The sequence below is a fragment of the Lepisosteus oculatus genome, chromosome 20 (genome assembly GCF_040954835.1).
Source record: "Lepisosteus oculatus isolate fLepOcu1 chromosome 20, fLepOcu1.hap2, whole genome shotgun sequence".
Lineage (NCBI taxonomy): Eukaryota > Metazoa > Chordata > Actinopteri > Semionotiformes > Lepisosteidae > Lepisosteus > Lepisosteus oculatus.
Window position 1 is genome coordinate 11,448,325 of NC_090715.1, and position 24,441 is coordinate 11,472,765.

At 45.7% G+C, this 24,441-nt stretch overlaps 2 protein-coding genes across 4 annotated transcripts; one reads left to right on the forward strand and one right to left on the reverse strand.

Moving 5' to 3' along the window:
- Positions 1–1,279: 1,279 nt before the first annotated feature.
- On the reverse strand, positions 1,280–12,723 carry znf319b (zinc finger protein 319b). 2 transcript variants are annotated; one of them, XM_015339821.2, is made up of 2 exons: positions 12,145–12,723; positions 1,280–7,803 (listed from the first exon to the last, which is right to left on the reverse strand). In XM_015339821.2, the coding sequence occupies exon 2, from the start codon at positions 7,342–7,344 to the stop codon at positions 5,473–5,475; it is 1,872 nt and encodes a 623-aa protein (XP_015195307.2). In that variant the 5' UTR covers positions 7,345–7,803; positions 12,145–12,723; the 3' UTR covers positions 1,280–5,472. The 2 variants fall into 2 exon arrangements, with proteins under 2 accessions (XP_015195307.2, XP_015195308.2); XM_015339822.2 differs by lacking the exon at positions 12,145–12,723 and adding an exon at positions 10,273–12,134.
- Positions 12,724–13,999: 1,276 nt separating this feature from the next.
- On the forward strand, positions 14,000–20,672 carry usb1 (U6 snRNA biogenesis 1). 2 transcript variants are annotated; one of them, XM_015339817.2, is made up of 7 exons: positions 14,001–14,336; positions 15,423–15,658; positions 16,330–16,513; positions 17,078–17,131; positions 17,916–18,021; positions 18,478–18,561; positions 19,642–20,672. In XM_015339817.2, the coding sequence occupies exons 1-7, from the start codon at positions 14,206–14,208 to the stop codon at positions 19,744–19,746; spliced, it is 900 nt and encodes a 299-aa protein (XP_015195303.1). In that variant the 5' UTR covers positions 14,001–14,205; the 3' UTR covers positions 19,747–20,672. The 2 variants fall into 2 exon arrangements, with proteins under 2 accessions (XP_015195304.1, XP_015195303.1); XM_015339818.2 differs by lacking the exon at positions 19,642–20,672 and having other exon boundaries at positions 14,000–14,336; positions 18,421–18,507.
- The last annotated feature ends 3,769 nt before the right edge of the window (positions 20,673–24,441 follow it).

The window sequence follows — 24,441 nt, forward strand, 5'->3', positions numbered from 1 at the left end:
ATGGAGGCACTGTTCACTGCGTGCTGCAATGGGGCAGCCCAAAGGGATGGGATTTTGCCACATGTGCTCACACTCCCCATGGGCACGCAGGTGAGGTTTGACTGCCTACTCAGAATTGCCCTCTCTGGTTGGGAGGTTCATGCCCAGTATGATCAGTGCTGCTTAGGTGGCTAAAGTAGAACCGAGTGTGTATGAGCGTCGAAATGCCCTCCTCTCCATCACTTCCGTTCTTCCACGGTGGGGGCAGTTCAGGCTTTGCAACCATTAGCACCACAAGAGGCAGGGCAACTGTAGCCAAGCTGTGGTAGTGGGGATATAGATAGTAGGATGCAACATGAAAAAGAGATGTAGGCCAGTAGCAGAAAAGAGGCCATGTCTCAAGTGGGAAAACGGAGTGAGATTTCCAGCAATTTCAAATTAAAAATGGACATCATGTCCTGAAAGCTCCCTTAGACGTATAGATGAACTTAAAAAAAAAAAGTTTAAAATTAAATGTACATCCTTTGCCGGCTAGACACAGCAGACTGACTAGTAGGGGCCTTTAACACATAATGGGACAGTGCAGAGACACCGATTAACCCAGTCAGTGCGAGTCTTTGAAAGGAGGGAGTAAACCAGTGCACCTAGAAAAAACCCACACACATCCAATGAGGGCATGCAGACTCCACACAGAATGTGCTGTGCAACACCTTCAGCAAAACACCTTAATGATCTTCATGTTGCCTTCTGTAAACACGAGAATCTTTGCTAGTCTGCACCACTAGTGGCAGTTTTTTTTTTACATAGCCAGCGTTTTCCTGTCTTTGTCAAATTGTATCCTGTGCCAGAGCACGGCATGGGGAAACGGATACAGAGGTGCTTTCAAGAACAAGGCAGAAGGGTCTGCAGCTGCCCGGAGTACACCACAAAGCAACAAGGTCACCATTCCCAAGAAGCACCACAAATAAAATCTTTGGATGCATGCTTATAAAATGTCACAAATGTCAAAAATATTTGTCAGGAAAATTTCTAGATGCAAAACACACAAATATTTGAAAAAAACAATGTTTCACCTTATGCTGAATTAGGAACAGGCACATCCATGGTTAGGTTTGCTGCTGTTCATCAATCAACATTTTGAAGAACAATTCTTGACTGAATCTACAATTAACTTACCAAACACTAGTTATCAGATACTTACCAGATACAGTACAATGTGATTTGGAGGAGAAACTCTTAGAAACCAACACTTACCAGATGTAAAAGTCATCTTTTGGAATAATACACATTCTTTTCAATATTAATGAAAAAAAGTTTATTTGTTAGTGCTGTGTATTAAATGCTACATACAGATATTTTAGCTTGAATGTACATCCATTGCCACACATTAGGATCTTAATCACCTTTCACAAACTACAAATTAAAGAAAAAAAGGGAGAAAATACACATTTCATTGCAGAGAAGGGTCTTGTAAGCACATTTACAAGGTACAGGGCAATATAAACTAACAATTTGAGCATGCTCTGGGTAGAAAAATAGAGGTTAGGTCAGGAGGAGGAGTAACGTCACTTATACTGTCCAGGTCAAAGTTGAACAAGTTCTCTGCACTTCAGTAACTTTCACCTAATCCAGTTTCCACTCTCTCTGAAAAGCCCTTAAACCCCCAATGAGAATATATGTCTTGAACAATTAAAAAATTAGATATACAGCACTTAAAAACTTGCATCCAAATATACACAATTTTGATTTTCTTCTCCATCATAGTTTCCAATTCTTGGAGTTTCTAACAAACCCCATATGTCAGGTTTGGTACAGAATCAGAAAAGGAGACCCACAGGAGAGACAAGCTGCAGAGGAGACCCGAGCAGGAGTTCAGTGGTTGTGGTTCTGTGGGCTCCAAGCTAGCGATATTATCAGCCATGTGCCCGATGTCTGGACACCTGTCCCCTCAGTGTCCCCTTCGTAAGGACAAGGAAGGACCGCTGCATCACCCACAAAGATACATACCTTTCCTGGACAAAATGGCCAAGATCAGAAATAAAAATATAACCTCCTCCATGTTAGCAGCTCCTGCCACAGAACAGAAACCGAAGCTGGATCTGCAGGCCTTTTACATTATTCCCACCCATGTGGCGGTGAGCCAACCATATGAAGTGCATCCGGTTTGCCAAGACTGTTCAGCACTCATTTGCACTCTGCTACTGGGTGAACAGAAGTGCTTAAGATCTATGATAGTGTCTTCATCACAGCCTCTGCCGTTCACCATGCACTGGTAAAGAGTAACATGGCAGATGTCAATATGCGCCACCTGCAGATTCAGATTCCAGCCAACCTGCCCACTTAATTACCCTCTAGATAGCACCTATGGATTCCTATTACTCTTCTTCATTGCTGCATCTTCTGCTCCGATAATACTACAGAAAAACAATGCGCTTGCATGATCTGTAAAAGCCTATTTCCAAGTGGTACACTGGGGAAGAAAATACGTCTTGCACAAAGCTATAAAGAATGCCACTTCAGGCATTACTCTTGCAGGCCACGTGCAACACTAAAACTCTTCCCCACAACATCATCCATGCGGGTTTGTACAGTCCTTCCAAATGCCCTTGTGAGCATCACCCACATCTGTATAGCTGGCAAAACAAATGACCAGAACACATTATCAACTACACATCAAGGAAGATGCAAACTTGCAGGAAGAGACACATGACAAATCTCCTTTCATATCCATCAGTTCTGAATATTTAGGAGAGACAGTTTAAGTGCTGCAGTCTGACAGTATTACTATGGCTGTTATTCTGTTTATTTATACAGCACTTCTTATCCCAAGGAACCCCAAAATCTGCTTTCTCCAACACTGAAGTACAGCTCCTACCTGGGGACTGTGCGGCAGCCATTCTGTGCCACAGCCCTGTTTCACAGCAGATCAGGTGAGGAAGTGAGAAACTGCTTCACCAGCTGAATTCACAGGCTAATAGAGGTGGGCCAGACTGTGCAAGCCCAGAGAGGAATCTAGCCAAGACGCCAGGGTTAACACCCCAACTCTTACAATCATCCCCTACACAAGTCATGGTAATTCATTACATGGGCTTGCAGCGAGTACTAGACTTTCAAGAGGTTCCACAACACTGTCTGCAGACAACACTGTCAAGCTGTTCTGCTCATGGAGGTGTTACAACTGTAAAGCGCTGCTAATTCCAGACCTCATTGAGTAATTTATGTATTATCACCCTGTTACCGTAGATAACACTGTTGAAAACCTGGACTGACCCAGTGCTGAAGTATGCATTCAAACTAACGAGCGGCTACCCCTAAAGAAATAAGTTTTATTTTGGCTACCGACTCGAGTTCCACACAGTAAAATGAATGGCTGTTAGGAACATATAAACACCTCGTAGAAAAAGAGCTATAAAAATATATAGATTAAAATGTGTGATTTCATATACTTTTAAAATTGCATAAATATTAAAATTTAGTGCATCTTAGATCATACATCTAATTACAATCCCTCCCAAAGTTATGCTTCAAGCAGCATTGTTAGGATACTCTCATCAATTTTATCGTTCCGGCAAGGAAAGCAGTAAAAGAAAAAGAAGGCAAAGACTGAATTACCATTATAAAGGAACCTCTTGAAACTAATACTCGAGCCTTTTTTTTGTCAGATAATAGGAACAACTAATACATGAGACCTTAAGAAGAACCACCAAGAAAACAGAATGTCATCAAGACTCAGGGACAGCATATTCCATTGTAGTCAACTGAAGTGAAAGAGTCCTCCTCTTGCAACTTTTAAAAACAACATTATTTCTGACTTACACTTAATAAAAAGTAGCTACAGACAAATTTGCAAATGCAATTTATAAACACGCACAATGCATTTCCTACTACATAACTGGTAAACATATTAGCATACATACTATTTATGTACATAATACAAGGGAACCTTAAGCAGGTTTCAGGCTTCGCAGGAAAGATATCGGATGAGCTGTATGTATATGAACAATACATAATAAAGGAAGATATAAACGTGGTGTACTCAATAAAAGCAAGGATGCTTGGTCTTTTCATCAAAACTAGTTTAAGATTCACATCCCTTTGGAATCTGAAACAATGTATTTGGTACTCACTGTAATATTGTTTTCATAGTAAGGTAAACCTGGTGAAGCTTTATTGATTTGATATAACTAGAGGGTTTCTTCAGCTAGGGGCACAGACATTTTCAATATTACACAGCCAGAGACACTTAGGATGGGCCTTTTGCATACCGTGGCTACTGTAACTGTGAAGTACAGCTTGGGGGATATACATATAGGCATTGAGACAGCTTTATACACAAGTCCTGAGCACGGTTTGCTTTGATCACCTTGTCCCTGCAGTGTCCCAGTGCTGGTGACATAAAGGGCCTCTCTGCTCAAACCTGAAAGGTATCTCGATCACAGGAATGTAACTAGAATACAGGCGCGAGGCTTGTTGTTGTGAGGCAGGCAACACCCTACCTTTTCACACCCACATTCCCAAGGGAGAGGGGGTTTTAGTGGCTAAACAAAGCGGGAGTCTGCGACTGGAATGCAGGAAAATAATGCCATGGACGAGATTAAAAATTCTTACATTTTTTCTAATTGGGAGGCCAGATTTTTCCAAGTAATGACCTGCATCGCCCAGCTGCTGAACCCAAGCTGCGCGGAAGCTGTAGGCCCCATCCACAGCCCGGTCTGTACTTCATCCCTGTGCCACCCAGCCAACAAGGTGCAGAAGACTGAACCTTAAGATCCACAGGGGAAGAGCCAAGCTCACCACCCTCCCCCCCCACCCCACACCCAACCGTGAAGGAAACCCCCAGCGGAATCAGACCCATCACAGTGCCAGCGACTTCCACAGAGCAGCTCAAGAGCAGCCGCTGAAGTTCCAGGCCAGCTCTTCGACCGGCGCCACCTGCTGCTCCCGTCACACAGCCTGACCACGAGTGGCAGATCAGAGGTACGAGGTGGATCTCTTCCTGTCGCTGTCCCAGAGATCAGCCCAGGGACCTAAGAGCAGCTCCACAGGGGAATTCAATCCACATCCCTTTTTTTATAACCATCAAAAATATAAATAAGTCTATTTTTATATGGGGGGGGTGCTACGTTTAGAGTTTATTCTTTTCTGACAGGTCAGAAGAGGGGGATCGGGTGGGTGGGTGAATTGGCATACAAAAACAAAAAAATCCGAACGGAAAGCCACTGAAAACCCAGGGAGGGGCAGGGGGTCCCAGTGTTTAATTGACAGAGAAAAGAAAAAGGTTTATAACGTCTACAGCCGAAACCCTTGGATTTTATAGTTTAAAAAAAAAAAAGATACGGCGGCCCCACCTCCTAATAAATACGTTTCGGGACAGAAAGGGAGGTCTTCCCCGAGTTCGAACCAGCGGGAATCAGTCAGCAGAAATGGCAAGTCTACTGCCACGCGGCGAACTCTTGTGTCAGTGCTGCTGCTCGGGGGCGGGGGCTGTGCTGGTTACTGTATACAAGGGGGCACGGAGTACCCCCCCCCCTCGGCGGTGTGCTGGACAGTGTGCTCCTGCAGCGCCCCCAGGTCTCCAAAACGCTCCCCGCACCACACGCACTTGAACTGCGCCTCGCGGGCGTGCACGCTCTGGTGCTTGGCCAGGTGCTCGCGCTGCTTGAAGCCCTTGTCGCAGCTGGGGCACTTGAAGGGCTTCTCCCCCGTGTGCACCCGGCGGTGCCGCTGCAGGTCGGACGAGTACTTGAAGCGCTTCTCGCAGTCCGGGCACTTGAGGGGCTTCTCGCGGGCCGGGTCGCAGCGGTGCTGCACGAACTCCGAGGAGGACAGGAAGCGGCGGTCGCACAGGGTGCACTTGAGCGGCTTCTCGGCGCAGTGGGAATTCTGGTGCCGCTGGAGGGTGGAGGACTTCTTGTAGGCCTTCCCGCAGACGTCGCACTTGTAGGGGCGGTCGGCCGAGGCCAAGGCGGACGCCGAGCCGCTGCACTTGTGCCGCAGAAGGTCCCCGGACTGGCTGAAGCCCTTCTGGCAGGAGGCGCACTTGAAGAGGCTCTCGATGCCGTGGACGTGCTGGTGATAGAGCAGGTGGGAGGGCTGCATGAAGCCCTTGTCGCACAGGTTGCACTTGAAGGGGCGGTCCTGGGTCTTGTGCGTGCGGCGGTGGCGCACCAGGGCGTACTGCTGCTTGAAGCTCATCTGGCACTCCTCGCACTGGAAGGGGCGCTCCTCCGAGTGGGTGCGCTCGTGCTGCCGCAGGTCGGAGGGCCGCTTGAAGCCCTTGCCGCAGGTGGCGCAGCGGAAGGGCCGCTCGCCGGCGGGCGTGCACTGGTGGTGCAGGAGCTCGGAGGACTCCTTGAAGTGCATCTCGCACAGGTTGCACTTGAACAGGTGCTCGCCGGAGTGGGCGTACATGTGGCGCACCAGGTGGGAGCGGTGCTTGAAGCTCTTCTCGCAGGCGGCGCACTTGTAGGGCCGCTCGGCGCTGTGCGTGCGCTGGTGGTGCGCCAGGTGGGAGGACTGGCTGAAGCTCTTGTCGCAGGCGTCGCACTTGTACGGCTTCTCCCCGGTGTGCACGCGCTCGTGCCGCGACAGCTCCGAGAGGTGGCGGAAGCCCTTTTGGCAGATGGAGCACTTGTAAGGCCGGTCCGGGGAGGTGGCCTCGAATTCAGTCTGGGCCGAGGCCCCCACCACCACCCCCCCCGGGCCCGCGCCGGCTGGGGCCCCTACCACGGTCCCCGCTCGGTCGGGGGCCTCCGCTGAGGGCTGCTGGGGGTTGGGAGCAGAGGGAGTGGGGGTGGTGTTCCCTGCCCCGGCAGAGTTAGGCCTGTAGGTCTTCTCGCAGATGGAGCACTTCATGGGATTGCTGCTACTGTGGGCGTTGTGGTGCTGAGCCAGAGACGTGAGGAGGGAGAAGCCCATTTTGCACACCCCGCACACGAAGGGCTTCTGCTCCACCTGCACGCACTGGTGCTCCAGGAGGTCGGTGGCCTGGTGGAAGATCTTGAGGCACTGCGTGCACTGGAAAGAGCGATCCTGGTTCACCATGCACTGATGCTCATGGGGGTTGGCCAAGTGCGAGATGTCGTGGCCGCAGGCTCCGCACTTGTGCACGCTCTCCCCCACTTGCAGGGAGGGCTGCTGGGCCTGGGCCGCGTGTTGCTGCTGCTGTTGCTGTTGCTGTTGCTGGTGCTGCTGCTGCTGTTGTTGCTGCTGCTGCTGCTGCTGCTGGTGCTGCGGCTGCAGCGTGGGGTCAGGCTGCAGGACGATGCCGTAGACGGCGCAGCCCAGCGCGCTCTCCGCTCCGGGGGGGATGGTGTGAACGACGGGGGGAGGGGCCACAGCATGCTGCTGCCATGCCTCCGTCATCCTGACTCCGGTGTAGGGATTCAGCTTCCGAGTTAGTTCTGTATCACGTTATATCATCTGGGGCCAATCGCGGCAGAGACCACTGGGGGTGGGTGGGGCGGGGGTGTTCAGGATTTCTTCCTTCAGCCTCTCTTTAACCTTTGACAAACAGGTGAGCTCCTGAACTCCCTCACTTCTGGGTAGGTATGCCAAAGTGGACGGGCAAGTCGTCGACTCATAAGAAGACTTTCTTTATTAAACCCTTAACTTTAATCTTCTTTGTAGGAACCCTAAACGATAGCTTTCTCTTTGTGGCGCAATCTCAAAAGAGATTTTCAACACACACACACACAACTGTGTGTGCAACTATATGGTAAGACACTGTGTCTGAACAGTCAAGATTGGAAGTTCCAGTGCAGCCCAGTACATTTTGCTATCCTCCTCAGTGAAGTCACCACCAGCAGTGCGCAAATGGATTGCCTGTGAAAAGAGTATTATAAGAGTTAAATCACAGCAGTATTCCTTGGCCACCGGTTACTCCATCCACTACTTTCTTCTGCATTGAATGGAGCACCTCAGAGCAAGCTGTTTGTGTTGCGTGTTGTTCACGCAGGCCCTTGTTCTGCTGTTTCCCTGTGTCAACATTGTTGAGATTACCGCCAACAGCCAATTCTACTGCTGGAGTACACATTCATAATGGTAACCAAACACGCAGTCTTCATTACCAAGGAAGCTCAAATGCCCTCCTGTGTCTGGAAGAAATGTGGACTTCCAGCTTTTGCACAGAGTGACCCCAACACCTCACTCAGATCTGCTTTGCAATAAACACTGAAGCTGGTGCCCTGGCCCCGAATGAAGAATGGTCAATATTGACAGAATTTACCCCTCCAGGTAAGATCAGCTGCTTTGCTCCGTACAAAACTATGATGCCTTTCAGCTGATTTAGCCCTGCACAGCACCTCTGGTTATTGTGGAGAACAGCAGATCCAGAAAAATAAAATCTGTCTTTCCACACAACATAGACTGGATTCCAGCCACAACACTCAACCGATCCTAAGTCTACTACCTAAGGAGAAGCTCCAGAGCGCAGCAGAAATGTCTCTTCTATTTGGTTATATACACTATGTTCTCTGGGATGGAGATCTATTGTCCCTATGGATAAAGTGATTAACACACAACCAGAACTACAGAAAGACTGTGGCTCAAGCAGGAGTAGAGAGCAGCATTTTCATATCACAACTCAAGACCAAACAGTACGTAACTGCAATGCACGTTTTACATTTATTGCTCTCTTATTTTTGCAATGGACATTTTTTTTTGCTCTGAAACTGAAAGAATTTGATCACTTAGGTCTTCCAGTAAAATGAACTGGAGTAAATAATTTGATATTTGCTGTATTATACCCTAGCTTTTTATATGTATGCACTTATCCAACAGAGAAAAATTTGAATATCAGTGCTTGATAAAGCACAAATTTAAAATAAACTGCTAACAGAACACTGTAGACTTAATATATCTCCATCACTGCTCAGGATATTAATAGGGATTGAAAAATATGAGGCATCTGCCTATTGGATCAATACTGTTAAACAAGAACGTGAGAAGCAAGGGCTTTTCCAATTTCATGTTTAGTAAAAATCTTCACAATAAATGTGACGAACTATATTTGTACAGAATATATGCTGTACCTCAAAGAATAAAATCTGCTGTTGCAAAAGCATGTCTGAAGGTCATCTAAATAAAGCTGCTGCAAAAACAAACCCCATTTTACAGCTCAAGAAATGCCCTCAAAAGACACCACACTGCAAAGCTCTCAAAATAATCTTATTATCATAAGTCAACACGGGAAATTCACCTGGAAAGGGTCTACACAGAGTTTCAAAACTGCACAAACTCTTTTTTTGTTTTGGCTGCTGTCACTACAGTGCCTGTCTGGTGCTTTTGATTAACATTTAAAATCTGTATTTAAATAGCAGGAAGGGAGAAGTTCAATTTTGAAAATGGTTTCATTACATATGGTTTTAAATAGTGCATTTGAAAAATGTTACACAAAACTGGCATTTTTAGGCAAATGAGTTTTGGAACTGCTCTACAAATGAAAAGGTGGTTTTCATTCATCATGATGTGCATGGGACTGCAAGCAGATACGCATGACTGATTCACCTGACAAGGGAGAAAATATTTTTTTAGACTGTACTTGTGCACTCTAATTAAACACAAAATGTATGTTTTTTTAAAATGGACTTCTATAATTGTGATGATCTAATAACCACAGAACACACAGGAAATACAATGTGCAGCTGTGGTTATAGTTCACTTCATCTTTAAGGACGTTTATGGTGCAAATCTCAAAATCTTACAATCAAATGTGCTGCCTGGATGTTTTTCAAAGAACTAGGGACTTGCAGGTTGTACCAAATAAAATCAAAATATGTCAGCATTTTGCAGGAGAATTGTGCCCTTGAAGAGATCCAGTCAGTAGTGTGTTCTTTGCATCTCTCTTGGGGCTGCTTCAGTGTTAACACCCAATACCTAATTCTCTGAACTGAATGCTGACGTTGGCTTGAATTCAGACACTTAAGGCCAAGAAACAGAGGCAACAAAATTCTTCTCAAGTTATGGCATGAACGTGGGAGAAAGGAGGAAGAACAAAGCAGAACTTGAGTCTTCAATAAAGTGGGAAGAACCTGTACACTAATGCAATAGCTGGTTATGACTTCATTGAGCTTTTCTTTCATCTTTTCAGCTTTTGCATCATCTATGAATCTGGATAAGCGTCTGAACCCAACAATATGAACAGGACATCTTACTGAGGGGTTTTGGCTTCTGAAAACCCAGTACTGTGCTCACATGCAGCAACAAAGCACTTCTAATTAATTCAGATTTTATATGACAAGGACAAAAATCACATGCAATCAAAGTATAAAAAAACATAAGTCTCACGCTCACCAGGGATTTGAACAGGACAGATCTAGAGACAGGGGACAGTCCTGAGCTCTTGTAGTGCACAGTGGACACTGTCCAGCTCGTCTTCTGCAGCATTCTGATGGCATGCAGATTCTGACAGTTTATGAAAGTGAGGCGACACTATTCTGGGGGAGCCCCATCAGGCCATGTTTCTCCCAGTACTGACACACTGGAGTATGACTCTGCTGGGAGCTTTATTTAAACAACCTGAAATATGCTCACCCTTGCTTCACATAATACCCTCCCTGTTCTTGGACATTAACCCGATACCACCCCTTTCATTTCTGACACAAATGAAATTAAACAACAATAAAATTCTCCCTTCCCTTCTGCTGAACTCCTATTAGTGTGTGGACTCCATCATTTTCTCCTTTCACCCCAGAGAGAAGAGCTCCTTTAGAAAGGGTCCTTTTTTGAATGGGGCTCAGAACACTACTTCGTGTAAAACACCAGGCATTTCTGCAAAAGCAGGGAACTTACCCTGCTTACTTTCCTAATTCCCTGAATCACACAGTGCTGCCGTTTTACTACGGTAGAAATGAAAAGAAACAGGCAAGGAGCTCAATCACGTCTTAAGACAGCTTTGTCTCTCTATCCTTGTTTCCAATTAGGTGCAACTTCAAAGAGCGTTTGTTAGGGACAAGTTAAAACACATGTTAAATCAGATTCGGCGAAGCTTCTCGGGTATCTCACACGCAGAAGCCCTCTGCTAGCTAGAACAAGTCCCGAACACAGCGGGGTCTGATTGTTCACAACAGTACGTGATCAGCCTTCACCGTGCCCCTATGCAAAACCATCACTGAAATCAAAAAGGTGACAATTTTCTAACTTTTGAGGCGCGGCGGTGCTTCCTGTGAGCGTCCAAGGCAGTGTGCGCCGCGCACCGGGGCACGTGTGCCGAAGGGGGAAAAAAAATGTTTTGCAAGGCTTGTTGACAAAAGACCTGGGCTTCGTGTTTCAGGGCAGACTGGCGTTTGTAACTGTCGCCCTGCTACCTCGGCGCTGCCCGAGCGACTTCCATTCAGGGCGATCGATCTCTCTGTCTCTCTCTTTCCCTCCCGATTGATCAGCAACAACGGAACGGGCAGACCCCGCATGTACGGAAAACACATTAGGGTCCGTCCGGCAGAGCGCTGTCTCTACCAAAACCGACTCAAGCATTGGGGTGAAAAGGGCAATCGGACAAACCCCCCCCCTTTTTCGAAGCCGCCTGGAACGAAAGATACATACGTGGACACTACGACCCCCCCAACCCGATACTGAACAGAGAATATTGTGTCGCTGTGCTCCAGCCTTTCGCGATAGCAAACGGCGGCGGCGGACTGTCCATTCCCTCCGTTTCTCCCGGCTTTGTGCAAATTCCCAGATTCAAGCTGTCACAACGAGGAAAGGACCTGACAGCAGCTTACTGCTCCTAAATCCGAGCGACGATGCTTATCGGCACACACCGGAACCTTCGAAGAGGCGAACGGGGTTGGTGCACAATTTGAATTTCTCTGGTGCAACTTCCTTTTTCGATACCAAAATGATCAATTCGAAATGCATACATAATTCCACCTATTTGGCGTTTTCGGAAGTAAAAAAAAACAACAACAACAACAACAACAAAACAAACAAGCCCCCCCAAATAAATAAAAACACGAGCAAATTTAAACGCAGCACATCCCGCTACTCAAACGAACAGGAACAAAAAAAAAATACTATAAGCCGTCTGTTAACGATCGGCGAATGCAATATAATCACATCATACACGTCACTTTCTGTAATATTTCGGGGGAGGGGGGTTGGTGGAGGCCGGCTGCAAATTCGCCGTTAAAGCCCAACTGTTCTCAGGGCGCCCGGCTCGGTGATTACCTGCCCGCTCGGTCTGCGCGCCCTGGCGGCCGGCGTGTCCTGATTTCTGCCCGATTGCAACAGCGGATGGTGGCCGCGGCTGCCGAAGGGCAGAGCCGAGGCCTGTGGCGCTGGGTCGGCTGCAGGTCTAGGCCTCTCTCTCTCTCTCTCCCTCCCTCCCTCCACAAAGCGAGGGCTTCCCCACAAAAGCGCAGCTCCTCCGAAGAACGAAATAAAAAGACGTTATTTTCTTCCGCCGAAGTCTCCAGCACTTTTGATTTCCCCGGAAGCTTGAGGTTGCCCCCTTTTTTTTTTCCACTCCCCCCCCCCCTGCCTTTCTCTCCCGGTTCAAGGAGCCCACTTCTTAAAAAAAAAAACACAACGTCGAGTACGGGAACCTGAGTAGTCAATGCTGTCCGTCACCGCGCACACCGGAAACTGAGGCAGCCCGGCCCCGGGGGAGTCCCTGAGCGGCGCACACGGCCCGGCTGGGTTCGCGGGACGTTTTTGAGACGTTCAAGACATTTTAAGGAACCCGTTTCCTCGCCAGAAATGCAACCAAGTGCTTGAGGGCTATCAAACGCTCTGTGAAGCGACACCATGTAGAAGCGTGAGGTGCCAGTGCCGAAGGAGTTAATGGCAATCGTGAGGCGTGTATGCAAAGTGCTTGCGTGCACAGTAGCAGTTACACACAGGATGCGGAGACTTTATACTTCCATATACGTGAAAAAAACACACACACAAGCCTGTCTCCATGCGCTCACGCGTTTCTGTTTGGCTCTCCCACACACACACATACACAAACGTGTAGTGTTAGTTACGAGCAAAGTAGCCGTTTAAGCTTCCGTCTGGTTTATAGTTACACAAGACATGCCCCGAGATAACCCGAGGTACAGTATGTATGAAATCTGAAGCCTCAGGATGATTGTCAACACGTTTGGTCCACGTGTTGCAAAATCTTTCGCAGAATCAATCGTCTGCAGACAGCTTCTGCTTCCTAACTTTATAAAATAATTGCCAATTAAAATCCAATACACACATACATGGATATTACATATCTATCTCACACACATCAGAAAAGCTGGTCATCACATCTATCTTTTCTAGAATTGATTACTTCAATGCCCTACTTACTGTAGTGTCTTAATCCACACTGAACAAACTCCAGTATGCTTAGAATTCAGCAGCCAGAATCCTGACCAGGTTGCGTGCAAGCGATCACATTACTCCTGTCCTGGAGTCCTTGCACTGGCTTCCTATCAGGTTCTGAGTCGACTTCACAATCCTAAGGCTCACCCACAAGGCTCTACATGGGTTGGAAGCTCAGTACCGCTCTTACTTTTTATCTGTCTACTCCCCAAGTCATAACCTTCGTTTGTCTGACTCTGGTCTTTTATATGTCCCCCAAGCTCATTTTCACTCTGTACGTGACAGAGCCATCTCTTGCTGTGCCCAGAGTTCTGGAGTTTTAACCCAGAGGATATCAGAGAGTCACCTTTACTACAATTGATCTGCAACAATATCCATAGAACAGTGTAAGGAAAGTATGTGATATCACAGACAACAGACATCTGCTTGTCCGTTTCAGATAATCCTTACATTTCTTATAATTAAACGACAAATGAGTAGACATTTATTGCAGGAGGTGTCCTTGACAATTTGTAGCTAAATGGGGGGGTGAAAATAAACACAAATTCACAAAATCTTATAAAGCACGCTTGTGGTCACATTGTTTAATGTGCGAGAAATATCTTCGTGTTTATGTATCAGTGTTGCTGTCTGTACCATCAAAACCAGGTGCTCAGCTGCCTGTGTTACACCTATACCCAGGCCGGCGTCGGACGCAAAGCGGAACTATTAGTGCGGGGTGTGTTGGTACACGGGAAGTTCAAAGCCTGAGCAATTTCGGAGCTCAGTGGGGCGGAAGTGTGTCTGGGTTAGAATTTATTTTAAAAGTATGAATCTGTATCCATGATTTGATGAGTGAAGAGTTTTGAATATTGTTATTCGACTGAAAGTGCTTAAGACTTTTTCTGGTAGTTCGCATTTGATGTTAAGATATTTTCCTTCGTCGGCGGTGGCATGTTGGTTGGTTATAGCAGCAGCTCAGAAGAAGAGGAGGACAGCTTAGCTGTGAAAAAGCGAAAAAGTGAAACTCTCCTAAACGATAGCGCTTCAGATTTAAAACGGCCGAAATTTACTCCAACACCTCTGTAAGTAACCCCTGTTGTCGAAATCGTGGTACTAATTTTGTTCACGGTTTTGTGGTGTGTATTAGTAAAAGTGCCTTGAACACGGTTTCTAAAATATGGTTTAAGTTTTAAGAACGGTCTGTTATAAAAGAACAGGTCAAGTTTTATACCCATTCTGAAAAGGTATACAGAAGGGTGTTGAGCCTTCTTCAGGTGTGATACCTGAAGTGTGACCGCTGTTCATTGTAGCAGTGGGATAAAGCGACTCACTAAACGGTCATGAAGGCGAATGGACGCACTTTCACTCGAGTGTAGTGTGACAGTCCTGACACAGCCTCTTACACAGATCTACACCTATGCAGTACACTGCCGTGTATCTGGAATTCAGTTTATTGTGACAAATTTGCCTCGGCTCTTTGCAGTGCTGTTCTTATTACTGTTTAACATAATTAGATTTTTTTTTTATTGAGACACGTTATCCGGTCCGTACCACATTCTGCCTTTTAATGGGGTTTGTTTTGCTCCTATTTCACTGGGAGATTGGCGTTTAGATAATAGATAAATAAGATATACAAGGGTACAGAATGTATGAATGGCTTCTACCTCGTCAGTATGGAGCAGGATGCCGTTGACAGGAAAGCCAGACTTCGTCTTGAGTTGTCAGTTTTACTGCTTTTGTAATACACTACATGATCTGAGCAGGATTAACAACAAAAACATTTACATGACAAGTAGGCATGCGGCGGAGACTGCTGCTGAACAGTGGTGTGATTTATTCCAGAGTTTACCGGCTCCTTTACGAATGGTATAGATGATAAAAACAAATGGAGTGGGTTAGGGCCTAGTTTCATTGAACTTGCATTTTCCTCCTTCGCAACTTTAAACAGGTGCTTTAGCCTTGGTTGTGTTTCTGGTGGCTCGGCTTTAGCGGGCTGCAGGTTAGGAAGCCCGAGCTGGCTCGTGACGCCATGCAGTGAGTTTTATTGTCATCCCCACTGCTGCCAGAAAAGCAAGGGGGCGGGCAGCCCTTCCTCGCCCTCGTCACTGCCTCCTGTGTCTGCTGCCCCGCGCCAGTGAGAGTGCTTCCGCTTTGCCACCCCCCTCCAGAGAGCCGGGATCCTTCCAGCAGCAGGAGTCCGGCGCCCGCGGCCCCCGCCGCCCGGGAGAGAGCGATGAGGTGCCCTCCCCTGGACGTCATGCCCGTTTGCCCGTGCCGGGGAGCGTGCTGGACATGTTCAAGGGGTCGGAGGAGGAGGCTCTGCCGGATCCCTCCAGGCATGGGGGTCGGATGCGCTCTTTCGGCCACGAGCGCGGGAACTGGGCCACCTACGTGTACCTGCCGTGTAAGTGGACGGGGGGAAGGCTGACTTTATCCCCCACTCTCGCGCTCCCCTTGGCATTTGTGTGACCTTCGAATCCGCCATGACACCTGCAATGTCAGGTTCTCTACTGCCATTGTCTAAGCAGCAGGCACTGGGAAAGAAAAGCTTTCCAGCACTACTCTCAGAGTATGCTCTTATTTCCTCCTTGCACTCATACACCCACCCTTGGCACATCCGCTGAAGGCAGATGGGAGAAATGCAGTAGCCAGCCAGCCCTTGGCCTGTTCAGGCTTGGCTAGGCGTTTCTATAGTTGACAAGTGCCACTGAAGATGAAGGGTAAAGGGGTAAAAATGGATCAAGGGGCTCCTTGAGAGCTTCCTAAGAGCCCAGGATTTAGAGCTGCATGTGTTCAAGCCTGGACTGTGTTATTAGCCCACTGTGACTGCATTTGCCCAAGGTATTGAGTCTGGTTCATCAAGCCCTGCCAAAGCTGGGTTAGATCCAGTTGGCCAATGCAGCAATGACTCTTCTGTGACTTGATATATGCCTGGTAGGTTGTCTGTGACAGCCTTTGCTCATTGAGTTTTAATCTTTAATCACATGGGTCATTGTCACTCAAAACACCATCCCAGAAACATCGGATCAGTGTATCAGGAGTCGTTTCCTGAAGCCTTTGTTCTCTTCTATCCAGACTCCCCAGACGAGAGCTTCCTGGAGCTGGTAGAGGTCCTGGCCCGGGCGGCACAGGGTCATGGGGTGGTGCTGAAGAGAGCGGACGAGTTTCACATCAGCCTCTCGCAGACCGTTGTCCTGCGCCATCACTGGATAGATCCCTTTGTACTGTCTCTCAAGAAAGAGCTTGCAAACTGCCAGAAGTAAGTCTTAACTTAACGGACCATTCTGTGGGTGTTCCTGGGATGGGGTTAGAAGGGCCCTGCTTGACATGATCAGGGCTTAAAAACTATTAAAAAAGTAACATAAGTGCAGCAATTGATCGTTTAGCATGCATTGGGAATAACAACAGTGACTGAGTGTACTGCCGAGAAAGAGGGAGAGGTGTTTCTTCACCGATACAGTGACCAGATTTTCTCTGGTTGACTGCTCTTGCCCATGGTTTGAGTGTGCCATGTAACTGTGTTCCTATGGTCTAGACAGTGAGAGCTGCATCATTGTTCCGGTTGATTCTAACTCTCCTGTAATTCACTATAAAGCTCACAATCTGTCAAGTAGCAAACAGATCAATAATGGATGTTTCAGAGGAGTGTTGGAACAGTTCTAGGTAATGGTTCACAGCTGTCCTGTTATTTAGCCCTGTACTTGGAAATAAATCTACTTGCCCTCCAGACAGCCTAGCTAACTTAATCAGTGATGTTTTTCTTACAGATAGGATTTTATATTCGTGATGTAAGGTCTTGATCTGCCGTGTAATCTTTTGGCAGGTTTATGTGCGTGGCGGACAGAGTGAATGTTTACACCAACCAGGAGAAGAGCAGGTAGGGCCTGTTTTGAAGGGTAGGGCTGTCAAGACTCACTTGAGACCTGCTGTGTTAATGTGAGCACCCCTGACAATATGGCAATTATTCTGATCACCTGAAATACCTGTTCTAAACACCTGTCTTCTGGTTAGCCAACTGCTTTTCCCTCTGCGTGCAGGCTTTTCTTGACTGTGATTTACTGCAGTGTTAAGACTGAAACTCAGTGTTGTAAAGAACAGTTAAAGTCACAGTTAAAAATGATATCACCATCTAGTAGCTTGGAAATCCTTCCCTGGTTTTGGAGGCTGCATGTGGTTTCCTCACAAAGGGGAGGAGTGAAGAAGGCTTCTGGTGAAACGCTCCACATGCTTGACTTCTCGACCTTCAAGCTTGCCAGAGATGGGCATGCTGGTAACACAGTAAAGTGAACAGGGGGAGGAAGGGACAATTAACCCTGAGAGCAGGAAGGGCTGTCTCACTCCCACTGCTGCGCTTGAACAAGTGGGCTTGTTCACTTCACGGTGATACTGGGTAATTCTCCAGCTTGCAGACTGGTAGGTACTGCTTGTCAGTGGTGATCGCAACATGATTTATCACAATCAGGTCTTGCATGTCAAGTAATTCAGACAAACGGCAATATGAAACCCAGAGGAACCTAATATTTATAAGGTTGTGTTAGATATCTTTGCTGTTTCCACATTAGACTTTAAATTGCTGGATTGTAATTGTGCATAGGGTGGTACATTGTGAGCTTGCAGTCTTGCTGGTCAGACCTCTCTCGACCTCGGTGCTGTTTCTGCAGGACCTTCCTGGGTGTGGAGGTGTCCGCCGGACACCCGCAGCTGCTGGAGGTGGTGAGAGCAATTGACAGGACCCTGCAGGAGTTCCGCCTCAGCACCTTCTACCAGGTCAGGACCTCTCCCAGCCCCCCAGCACAGTGACAGAGTATTTCAGATCTTTTGGTTCCAAAGCTTTGCAGCTCGTAAAACCTGAATATAGTTTTCGGCTTCGGTCTGTATCTATACTGCTCTGAAATTTAAAAGGTATAAGGCTTACCTACTTTTTACTGCAGGTAGCTCTGTCGTGACAGCAGGGTGCAAGGAATTGAGAATTGGGTGCAGTAATTTGTAAAGGACACAAGAGGGCAATATTACAGCGCATCACTTTTCTAAACACGGATGCAATCTTAGGTCAAGTGTTTGCTTTATGAATGTAAGCGTGTAAAATGTCATTATTGTCATTTTTGTATGAAACATTTACAATATTCAGTATTCATTGGCTCATGTTTGTTCGTTTGTGAAAAACAGATTAGTATTCAGTTGTGAAGGTGTAAATCCAGCTGGGCTTTGACTTGTTTGGGGCAGAAACCATCGTTCCACGTGAGCCTGGCCTGGTGCGTGGGAGACTACACAGAGACACTGAGAGGAATGTGCTGTCAGGAGCTGCAGGTAATCCTCTTGCCCGGACTTCATGTGCAGGATGCAGTGGAGAGGGGTATCCCATTGGCACACATACAAACTCTCTTCAGCACGTACTGTAGAGGCAAGCCTTGTCACTGTGAAGTGAGCCCAGGTGCTAAAGGAGGTGTGTTTGTCCTCTGGCATCCTTCAAGGCTGTAGTCTTTGCACCCTCAGTTGGTTTGTACTTTGAATTACTGTTACAAGGCAGGTGCTTTAGTTAAAGTAATAGGTTAGGATAGGGGAATACCTTACACAGTTAAGTGGGCCTGGTGTTGTTTATCCAATTGGACTTAGGCAGGACATTAAGAGTTACGCTTGGAGTTATGTAAAAAGAGGGTGTTGTATAAATTAAAATGAAACTTAAAAAGAGAAACGTAATACCTAAACATTAGAGAGGGTCAACACTGATCCAGATAATATAGCTCAGTCCCTGTTTGGAAGGGCAGACTTCCTATGTGGGACCAGTGTCCTAGGAACTAGGCTTTCTTATCCATTATTAATGGTTTCCTGCATCTCTAGAGAAACATCAACATGCTTCTTGCTAAAGGCGAAGTGTGTTGAGATGAAAGAACAGGTCATTAGCAATTTAAGCATATTTGTCCAGGATAAACCTGCAAAAGTTAACTTAATATCTAGTATATGACATTAATTGTTTTTTTAGCGTTTACTTTGGTAACCTGGCTTCATATTTGTATTTTTGTATGGAGATTTACAGCAGTTTTACAGGAAGATCATTTCTGGAGCTCTGGAGTAAGGCCGGGGATTTTAAGGGGGGGCGGGGTTAAGGTTGAGGGCAGGCCTGGCCTGTGTGTGTGGTGGCATTGCTCCTGCAGTTCTGCCAGGCATCCTGATGGGTACAGACTCCTCTCACAGCAGACTGCCTAGCTCTTACAGAAGGAGAGGGAGAAGCCTGTACACAGTCCGAGAGCATTAAGAGTTTCACTATTGGAAGACAAGACTGGCACAGGAAGGTTACAGGGCGATCGTGGCTGCATTGTAGTTTTTCTGCCAGTTTTGTGTTTCCGCAGGTCCTAAGACTAAGGGCAGTGCTTGAAATTCTTTCTGTAGACCATCCTTGACAAATATGAAGACGGTGCCTTCCAGCTCACAGTGCCCTGTGAGGACATCCGCTGCAAGTCTGGAAACAAGGTCTTCTCCTTCCCACTGCGCTGAGAGGAGGAGTCTGGATCTCCTGAGGATGTGGGATGTGGATCTTCCAGCTTCCATTCATCTACTCTCCCAACGCCCAATGGTTGGAAACGCTTTTTCCAAAGAGCGGAGCAGGCAGTCCTTGCCCTGAGCACTTCTTTTATCTGCGTGACAAACTGTTGAGAGAATATGGACGATAAAATTGCCCAAATATTCTCTCTCACCGGTTTGTTAGATCTGGGATTTCCCAGTCACTTTAGATGTAGAATATTTTTTAAAGAACAAGTTTACTTAGTTCAGAAGTAAAATCTGGCTAAAATCTACAGTTATTGTAAGTAAGTTGTGAACTTGAAAACATTAAAAGCAAACCTGCAGGTGCACAGGTGAACCTGACATATCCACTGTGAAACGGAGGGTAAACCCCCTTTCAGATAAACTGGCATCCATGTAACCAATGACTATATTTCATTACATAATAGAGTATATTTTCAATTTGCTTAGTAATAAATGTTACTTTTTATACAGAAAAGATGTCCGCTGCTTCTCTAATCATTTATTAAGGTCATGTTGTACGTTTTCTGTTCTTAAGTGAGTTGATGTAGTTGCTGGTCTCTCGCCAGCTCCTGAGCCTTTGCTCAATACTGCCAAAATCACCCTTTCTTAATTCTTCATACAAATTGTATTCACATCTCAGGTGGGGCTGTGGGATTTTGTAAAGCCTAGGTGTAGATCGAGGCAATCAATTGTGTAACTGAACGTAACTCTGAATGATGCGCAACAAACTGCATGCTACTGCTTTGTCCACAATTAAGACACTAGTTACACAACATTTGTGCACATGGAGCTTCTTGTGTTATTTGCCGTGACTCTAGTAGTTCCCCTTTGCAGTATCTTTTACCCATGGGTTCGCTAAATGTACTAAATAAAGTATGTGTTTCGTTCTGCTGTAACACTCATATCTCAGTTGGCCTGAGCTGGGATGTTTTTTGTGATATAGCTCATTGCTTATTTTCCACAGTGTTCGGTAACTGGCTCATGTTGGTGGAGGAGATTTGTCTGGAAGTAGAGTGCAGGAACATACACAATCATCTTAGTTAAATATGCCGAGTTATTAGTAGTAAACACGACTACAGGAAGTGTGTTATCAAATTTCATTAATGAAAAGAGTTTGAAATGGTTAGAACATGATCAGTTTTTAGGATGTGGTAGACCTGGAAGTAAAAGAAGGAATTTTACATCCTTGTGGCTTTTGTTATGTTTTTTCTGCCAGGATTGTCATTGTAGTGGTAGATTTTTCCCCATAGTAACTCTTTTTCATTAGTATTGCTTAACAAGCAATAAACCCGAGCCGTTGCTTGGGGGAGGGGGGCGTTTCCGTTGCATTTCCAGGTATTGCACTAAGCCTGTCACAATGACGGATGGCTTCAAAACCATTCCGCCACGAGGTGGAACTGGCACTTCTGCAGCCACAGCAGCTGTGTCACATGAGAGAGCCGGGGGTTTTTTGAGACCACAATTTAATGTGAGGAATGTGCATGTGCTTCACCTCACTTAAGAGATACCAGATTCCAAAAACATCTTTACATCATGCGATTACAGCTGTTTTTAAAAACGCAACCCTTTTTTTTTTTTTAAACGCTGTAGCGCAGGTCTGACGAGAAGGTCAGCAGCCAAGGCCATACGCGAATGGACCAATCAAAACAGGACTACTTCAGCCCATCTCTCTCTTTGAGGTCATCTGCTCATGCTTCTTCCCACCGTGGAGACTTGTGGTCTTAACCCTTGTGGTCTTTGACGATGAAGTTAGGTTTTGGTGCATTAATAGGACAGATTTTCCCACTCTACAAAGAAGCAGACCCGAGGCTGGAAAAAGACTAAAACGAGAGAAAACTGAATGGTTATTCTGGAAGACTAAGTTGGAGAGGTCACACTTATATTATCGTTATCATTTCAGCTGTTCAATATAACAAAATGGTGAGAAATGCTTTTATTAGTTTTTAAATGAATTAATGGCACCTGTGCAGCTCTGCCAGCTCGTTTCACCTCATTTTTGTACCCCAACAGCACTGTTGGTGTTACTACAGACATGTCCTGTCTGTTTTAAAAGTGAACTCTGCAACAGTCATATTCATAGCTTCTTCCTTATTATCTTGCTCTTTATCTGTTGTACAGTACTACATTTCCTGTCTCAGTGGGTGATGCTGTGAGCTTAACTTTACATAATCATTTCCCTATGTAACATACCTAGTCCATCCTGATGTGATGATGATATTTTATGCAAGGAGACATCTTAGACATTATAATTTATCACATATATAACAAGTTTAATTTTCTTTCTATTGTCATTAATCACTTAAAAAACAAACATATCTCATTACATAGAAAATGTTTTGAAAGCAGAAATGGCAGTTCTGTCCCAATTCCCAAACGTTTTTAAAATTAAATTTATCAACAAGACTTGACGTAGGAAGAGTTCTGAATTCATACCAGTTTAATATTGTAAAGGAAACATCTGTCCTGATTACAGCACATCTGGCATTGCACTTAGCCCAACAAAGAGGGGAAAAAAAGCTCAATACCCCTAGTAAAGACAGCTTTATGTTGTTACAAAAGATGTGAAAAAATAGACAAGGCACATGGTTTGTGAACAGTACAGCAATTATATCGCAGTGGAGTGGAAATAACTGCCATTTTGACACAGTTATCCCTTCCATGTAACAGACATATCTAGGGCACAGTGAATAAAGGTAAGAACATCTTTACAACCACCAAGAAAAGCTGTCTAGTAGAGTAAACGCTTAAATACTGTACAGTCTACATTATAATCCAAAATACAGCCTCGCTGACGCAAAAACAAGGGTCTAAAAGCAAAAGATGACTGCTGAGATTTCTTAAATGATGAGCTCGTTTACACAAGCTACTGTATGTCAATGAAACTGGAGAGGGTGAAACAAGAGCCCTGAACATGCATACTACAAAAGGGAGACTTTTGCTTCCAAATCCTTTCCAACAGCAGTAGTCTAATGCAGAACTGAACAACTACAGACAAACTGAAGCTCTGTATATTACACACAGTACTCTCTGTACAGTTTTTGCTACTGGTGTTGTAGCTTCTAGAGCTGTAATCCGATGCGATGGAGCCACCTACAGGATCTCTTGTCTACGTGACCACTGTAAGCACTCGGATCTCTGCAATGTGCGAAGTTAGTTGCAGGTTTTTTCATGACCCGGCAAATGGGATAAGATATATCTTCTCTCGCTGGAATCCAGAACTTGCTACAGCCTTTTACGGTGAGAAAGTAAAAAGCACACATATCCTGAAATAAACATCAGAGAGGGGAAGTGCTCCCAGACTGCAAAGATGAAACATCTGCAGAGAGTCTGATCCGCTTTCTAGGGCTTTTTCAGACATGTTCCCCAACACCCATGGTGCCGGACTGGACTGGGTGAGCCACTCATGGCAGCCGATTTGAATCCAGGTCATTTTCACCTACGGGGAGGCTACATCACTCATTACTGAGGTTCCAAAAGTGGCCATGAACGAAAAACATACATTTTTAAATTCCCCTTGACAACCTCCTGTATATGCAGCAAAAATTGGTTACAAGCCTCTAGAAAGCAATTGGGAGTGGAACAGGACACGATTAAGGATAGTTTAAAAACTAATTTGGAGCATCTCGTGTCAATAATTAAAATATAACTGACATATTGCTATGGCATAAAATCATCACATACATTTTTCATTTAGTAGTGTCCTGAGCACAGTAATACCAAACAGAATTCTGGTATTTTTGCACAATAGCTAGAGATCATTCTCATTGTATTTCATAAAAGAAAAAGTTAAGGGATTCTCTTGTATTAAACCATTTGTTTTTCTAAATTGGTGGTAACAAGGGTGCTTTTAACCACTTCAAATGAGTAACCTCTCCACATTAATCTAGAGCATTCAAGCCACACAGCACAATTAGTTGAATTTGACTATGATCAACAGTTTATACACATTAATAAAGAAATTTGTTCAATGTGAAAAGGTGCAGAGAATAAAAATTAAAAACCAACACAGAGGCAACAAAAGCCCTGTCACTCCTTTTTACTAGATAAGAAAGTAGAAAAAGGTTCAGTGGAAAGACCTTTGCAAAACAGAAAAGTATCATTGCAGCAGAATGAATGTGTAAAAAGCTAATTGCTTGACATGGGTGAACTCTAGTGCATGTTAGATGCACTACTTGGACTTATTCAAACAGGGAAATAAAGACAGAAATAAAATCAAATTCTGCACAGTGGCATTAAAGTGCAACACTCTCTCTAGGCTGTGAAAAGATAATAAATTATTGTGTATTTATAAATGTACATCACTGCATGGCTAGTGGGGCTGTAATTGAAGCACTGCAGAAAGGCACACAGATCCCACCCCCAGCAGTACGTGACAAGAGTTCAAGTGCGAACACTCAGAAGAAGTGTGGTCAGAAATTGGCAGTGGATATTTAAAAAGTGAATGTGAATGCCAAGTGCTCGGTGGAGGAATGACATCTCAGGACACCGCAGCTGCCACAGTGCCTTCTGGGAAGAAAGGAGCGCTCACCACTGGCGGGCCTGATGCGACTCCTCACAGACCCCTTAGACACAGTTTTCACCAACATCACCGAACTGACAACCCCGCCGCAGACTGTGCCGCCAGCGCACTCGACTAACGATTTCCCGTATAAGGAAAGGTAGGAA

What these genes read in the sequence shown, in the direction of transcription:
- usb1 (XM_015339817.2), top strand. Translation starts at nt 14,206, where the DNA reads ATGTTGGTTGGTTATAGCAGCAGCTCAGAAGAAGAGGAGGACAGCTTA. An exon ending in GAGCTTGCAAACTGCCAGAA is followed by an intron (nt 16,514 to 17,077) that starts GTAAGTCTTAAC and finishes ATCTTTTGGCAG; the next exon opens with GTTTATGTGCGTGGCGGACA. An exon ending in ACCAACCAGGAGAAGAGCAG is followed by an intron (nt 17,132 to 17,915) that starts GTAGGGCCTGTT and finishes CTGTTTCTGCAG; the next exon opens with GACCTTCCTGGGTGTGGAGG.
- znf319b (XM_015339821.2), bottom strand. Translation starts at nt 7,344, where the DNA reads ATGACGGAGGCATGGCAGCAGCATGCTGTGGCCCCTCCCCCCGTCGTT.